Here is a 744-nt window from a genome sequence, read left to right as displayed (position 1 = left end):
CTCCTCCTGGGGATTTTCCTGACCCAGGGGTCGAACTGTGTCTCCTGCATTGCAGGCAGATTCTTTACCACTGCACCCCCTGGGAAGCACTGACTATATCTTCCATCTCACTGCTGCCCTGCTCAGCACACCATCATCATGCCTGTCTCCTCCTCTAGACAGGTCAGGCCCCGTGGGTCTCACATTCCGATCCCTCTGTCTGTGCGGCACTCTCAGATGTGTTGACTGAATTGGATCAGGCCCATTTATCCTTCAAAGGGCTTGAGCAATCCTCTCTCAATGTGACTAGTGTTAAAGGCACTCTGCATGTCTCTAGTCCAAGAAAAGATGCAGCAACATTTATGCGTGAGATCAGACTTCATCTGTCATTAACAGGAGAGTGAAGCTCACACACTTGTTTACTAATGGTACACTTTGTTTTTGAACAACACGGTGCCCACCATCTTTGTTGTATTTTTTCCCAATAGGCACGCTGCAGTACATGGCACCTGAGATTATCGATCAAGGCCCTCGTGGGTATGGCGCCCCGGCTGATATCTGGTCCCTGGGCTGCACCATCATTGAGATGGCCACCAGCAAGCCTCCATTCCATGAGCTGGGTGAACCACAGGCAGTGATGTTCAAGGTAAGACATGTTGGGTGATTTAGGTTGCTGGTGTTGGAGAGAGAGAATTCAAATCAAAAACCTCCTCCCAATGCAGAAATCTCTCCACAAAGGTGGACAAGAAAGAAAACAGATTTTTT

At 48.9% G+C, this 744-nt stretch overlaps 1 protein-coding gene across 1 annotated transcript in view; it reads left to right on the top strand.

Annotated features, from left to right (window-relative positions):
- LOC104983392 (mitogen-activated protein kinase kinase kinase 15-like) overlaps positions 1 to 744 on the top strand; it is a gene marked incomplete at both ends in the record, with an annotated part of 15,091 nt that overhangs the window by 12,942 nt on the left and 1,405 nt on the right. Inside the window, one exon of the mRNA XM_010832848.1 lies at positions 468 to 625. Coding sequence (XP_010831150.1) covers positions 468 to 625 — 158 coding nt within the window. The remainder of the gene's footprint in view (positions 1 to 467; positions 626 to 744) is intronic.

Source organism: Bison bison, unplaced genomic scaffold (assembly GCF_000754665.1).
Source record: "Bison bison bison isolate TAMUID 2011002044 unplaced genomic scaffold, Bison_UMD1.0 scf7180017862366, whole genome shotgun sequence".
NCBI classification, from domain to species: Eukaryota; Metazoa; Chordata; class Mammalia; order Artiodactyla; family Bovidae; genus Bison; species Bison bison.
The sequence above is the reverse complement of the archived record's forward strand: the minus strand, read 5'-3'. Positions and strand labels throughout refer to the sequence as shown.